The 4,454-nt window shown below is 44.6% G+C and overlaps 1 protein-coding gene across 1 annotated transcript in view; it reads right to left on the bottom strand.

The window, feature by feature from the left end:
- Positions 1 to 1,542: 1,542 nt before the first annotated feature.
- The window catches only part of LOC110203819 (cytochrome P450 2B4-like), an 11,886-nt gene continuing 8,974 nt past the window's right edge, over positions 1,543 to 4,454 (bottom strand). The window contains exons 8-9 of the mRNA XM_020980259.2: positions 4,220 to 4,361; positions 1,543 to 2,800 (exon numbers count right to left, since the gene is read on the bottom strand). Of these exons, the coding sequence (XP_020835918.1) occupies positions 2,619 to 2,800; positions 4,220 to 4,361 (324 nt within the window). The 3' untranslated portion in view covers positions 1,543 to 2,618. The remainder of the gene's footprint in view (positions 2,801 to 4,219; positions 4,362 to 4,454) is intronic.

Genomic DNA, 4,454 nt, shown 5'->3' with positions numbered 1-4,454 from the left:
AGGTTCCCCTACTGCCATTGACATGTATGCTGAGGGACTCTCAGCTTTCCCAGGCAACTCTTCCCCCAACTGTGAAATCATAAATCAGGACCAAAATGACCCAGCTAGGCTGCTACATCATAGATATTGACTTCAGCCAAGCATTTGACCAAGTCTGTCTTGGTGTCCTTGTGGACAAGCTGGAGCATCATGATGGATTCACAGCTGGCTGAGTGATGGGTCACAAGCGTCACACAACTATTCCCAATGGAAGTGGCAACCAGCTTACATCTTCACCTTCAAGTTTTAGAAAGAGATGCCCATAAAATAATTGAAGGGGTTTCAGGAAAGCATTGTTGATCTAAAATGTTCACCACTGATAGAAATCCAATATTAACTTAAAGTGAGGTAACAAGGGAAGTGTCCCAGGCTTAATGGGCAGACCGTAGGACTCAATAGTTCTGAAGGACTCTCCTCTGCCTGCCCTTGCTAGTCCAGATCATGGGTACTCCTCTCTTACCACACAGTAAGAAAAACAAGCACAAACTGGAAAGCATGCACAGGAGGATGGATAGGGTCTAGTGACCTTGTGTTGCAGCAGAGAGAGCATTAGACTTGGGGTCCTGGAAAACTCAAGTTCAAATTCAGCCTCAGACACTTAGTAGCTGTGAGGCCCTGGGCAAATCACTTAACCTCTCTCTGCCTCAGTTTCCTTATCTTTAAAATTAAGGTGATATTAACAATATCAGATAATGTATGTAAAGTGCTGTACGAATGTTCATTAATTCTTATTATCATAACAAGATTGCTTGAAGGAGTTAGGAATATTTAGCCTGAAGAAGAGAAAATGGTGGGGTATGGACAACATGACAGCTATATTCAAGAATCTGAAAAGCTGTCATGTGGAAAGAGATGTTCTGCTTGGCTGTAAAGAGCAGAACCAAGAGGAATGGGTGAATGGGTTATAAAGAAGTAGATTTAGGGGACAGCTAGTTGGTACAGTGGACAGAGCAACAGCCCTGGATTCAGGAGGACCCGAGTTTAAATCCAGCCTCAGACGCATAACACTTACTAGCTGTGTGACCCTGGGCAAATCACTTAACCCCATTGCCTAGCCGAAGAAGAAGAAGAAGAAGAAGAAGAAGAAGAAGAAGAAGAAGAAGAAGAAGAAGAAGAAGAAGATAATGACGACGATGATGTTTTAGGACTGAGGTCAGGAAAAAGTTTCTAATCATTAACACTGGCCAAAAGAAGCATGGGCTGCCTGGGGAAAGGGGTGGCTCTCTCATGCCTAGAGGCTAGATGGCTACTTCAGGCAACATTGTCCAGTGGATTCTTCTATAGGCAAAGGTTGGTCATGAGATCCTTCCAACTCTTTCACTCTTGGATTCTGGGTGAAGTGAAAGGTCTGGTGGTCCTTGTGGGCTGGGGTGATAGAGGTTTGCTGATCTTGGAAGCATAAGCTTGAGTGTTTATAGCCTGGATGACATTCACTAGTTTTAAGTGATGCCCTTGAGCAAACGATTTGTCTGAGTCTCTGTATATTAAACCAAAAGCTGTCAATTACATTTTTAAATGCTTTATTTGAAGAGTACAGCATGGAAAAGAGCAATCATCTTTGTATGCCCACTGCCTAGCATATTGCTGTGCATACACTAGGTGCTTAATAATCATTTCTTAAAAGAAAGAAGTGAATCAAAATTGAGTAGATTGGACTAGGTCATTTCTGAAGGGCATCCACCCCATGAACAGAAAACCCTTGAGCATTCTACGGTCCAAGGTCCCTTCTGACCCAGAATATCTGGTATCTGATGTTTACATAGCACTCTGAGAGACTGACTCTCAGAATGGATACACAGCTGGCCTCAGAGACCAGAAGACCTGTGTTCAGGGTGCATCTCTGACCATCCTGGCAGGGTCACCCAGGACAAATCACTGCAGCTAAGGTTGCTCCTGCAACTACCCAAGTCCATTTCCTGAAAGCAGATGTAGACTTGAGGGCTGTATCAGGTGTTTCCTCCATCCACAAAATCAAAGATCCCATTAAAAAAATCATGATGCTTTTCATGCATAATCTGAGTTGAGTTTCAGAACATCCCTGTATGATTGGTACTACTAATATTACTATCTTCCTTTTGCAGAGGAACAAAAATTAAAGGGATTTCTCTCTGGTTGCAAGGCTCAGTAAGTCACTGTCACAGGAAGGAGATGAAGCCAGGTCTTCCTTACTCCAAATCCAACACTCTATTTGTTTTGCCATTGTATGGTTTGATTCCCTCTCCTGGGATGGAGGTTTCATGATCGCCTAGTTTAGACACAAGAGCACCAAGGATGGTTCTGACTCCCTCTTATGAGATAGGATGAATTTGCAGCACGTAAGAAGGAGGTGAGACTATAGGAAGAACCTGGAGGACAGGAAGAAGTTCAGGTCATTTACCAGAAACACAGAATCATTACTGATCAAGATTTGGAAGGGACTTCAGAGGCAACCCACTCATTTTATTGATAAGGAAACTGAAGCTACTTCTAACCCCCTTTCAGCTCAAGTTTCCTGGTTGACCTCTGGGATAGTCTGTTTGATGACGATAGTGAGGTTATCCCAGTGGCTACTTCTCCAAGCCTCGGCCATGAAGGGAGCTTCAGCGAGGGTGGAATCCAAGCTGGTAGATGGGAGGCACATTGCCCACTCCACTCAGCCTCGGAGTGAGGTCAATGCTATCAGGATCCAGAGAGGAGCTCAAGGAGAAGTTCTGTAGCATGGTGGTGAAGAAAAGGAAAAGTTCCATCCGGGCAATGCCCTCACCCAGGCATGTTCGCTTCCCTGAGGGTACAGAGAGGAGTGTCAAGGAGGCCATGCCAAGGAGACCCCACCTCCCAAGGGACCATCTTGGAAGTACACAAAATCCTTCCTTCATGTACACCAGGTGAGAGCAGTAACATAAATGTTTTCCCACAATTCCCACAGGATCACAGTGTGAGAGCGAGAATGACCTCAGCAGCTGTCTAGTCCAAGCCCAAGAGACCCAGGGAAGTGAAATGATTCACAATCACAGTTCTCTAGTTAGAAGGGACCATAGAGGTCAGCTGGGCCAAGTCCCTCATTTACACATGAAGAAACTGAGGGTGAGAGAAAGGAAATGACTTGCCCAGCATTACTCTGGGGGAAAATGAGGGGACTGAGACTTGCGCCAGCAACAAAGTCCATGGCCTCCAGTGTCTATGTACAAATCCACCATGGATGAGAAAGAAACACAAGGAGCCAGAGATCCCAATGCAAGGAGGCAAAATCTTATCTCATGGGTACACTAAGGCTTGGAGAGATGGAATGTATGGCTAAAAACGTGATATCAGAAGGATGGGGTGCATCGTATTCCAAAGGAACAGAAGAGGCAACAGAGGGGCATTATATATTAAGAAGGTAAATTCATGTGATAACATTCAGGAAATAAAGTAGAGAAGCAGGGTGGAGGGCATTTGGGTGAAGATCAATGGAGGGAAAAAAAGAGATATTGTTTCCTTTGCAAAATTCTGCCTTTAGGGGCAGCTAGGTGGCACAGTGGATAGATCACCAGCCTTGAAATCAGGAGGACCTGAGTTCAAATCCAGCCTCAGATCAAACACTTGACACTTACTAGCTGTGTGACCTTGGGCAAGTCACTCAATCCCAATTGCCTAAAAATAAAAAAAAAACCCAAATTCTGCTTTTGATAAACTTTGATAAAGGTTTGGTTTGATTATTATCTTTCATGCTTGAAGAGGACTAAAATGACATCACTATGTTGGGGTCAAGGTACAGTGTGTCTGACTGTGGCTGATCCAACCAAGAAGTGCTTGGAAGGCTCTACCAGAGGTCACAAATAGTCCATATGAACACTTGGAATGGAAGTGTCTAACTGTGCACCTCATATTTCTTTTGAGCTACAGTAATTCTGCTTTGCTGATAGAGATATGATCAAGTTGGATTGATAAAGGAAGATAAATATAAAGAGATGTGTTTATGTCATGTGATAATGCATTATATTGTATTTGTATATAAATGCATACATATGGAGGAGACATCTGTGGGCCTTGGGGTTCATTTATCCAATATCCCCCATCTTTCCCAATGGCCCCTAGGCTTCCAGGTCAGCCTGAAGTGACAGCCTAGAGACAGAGACAGCCTAGGGTTGGTTGTCTTTAACTGGCACTTGAGCAGAGGGTCCCCAAGAGAGTCTCTATGGGCCCTGGGGACAGTACTTACCTGAAGAGAAGGGAATAAAGGCCTCACTCTTCTTCAGAGATCCCTGAGCATCCAAGAAATGGTTGGGGTCAAAGGCATGAGGTTTCTCAAAGTACCTGGGATCATGCAAGGCTGTGCTCAGGGCAGGGTACACTTCAGTGCCCTGCCATGAGAAAAGGGTGTCATCAGAAGTAGAAAGTGAGCTCCACTACATCTTCCCCATCACCCGAGAACAGACCATCAAGGCTCTCCAGGG

Source organism: Phascolarctos cinereus, unplaced genomic scaffold (assembly GCF_003287225.1).
Source record: "Phascolarctos cinereus isolate Bilbo 61053 unplaced genomic scaffold, phaCin_HiC Scaffold_726;HRSCAF=1367, whole genome shotgun sequence".
Lineage (NCBI taxonomy): Eukaryota > Metazoa > Chordata > Mammalia > Diprotodontia > Phascolarctidae > Phascolarctos > Phascolarctos cinereus.
Note: the sequence above shows the minus strand (reverse complement) of the source record. Positions and strands in the feature narration are given on the sequence as shown.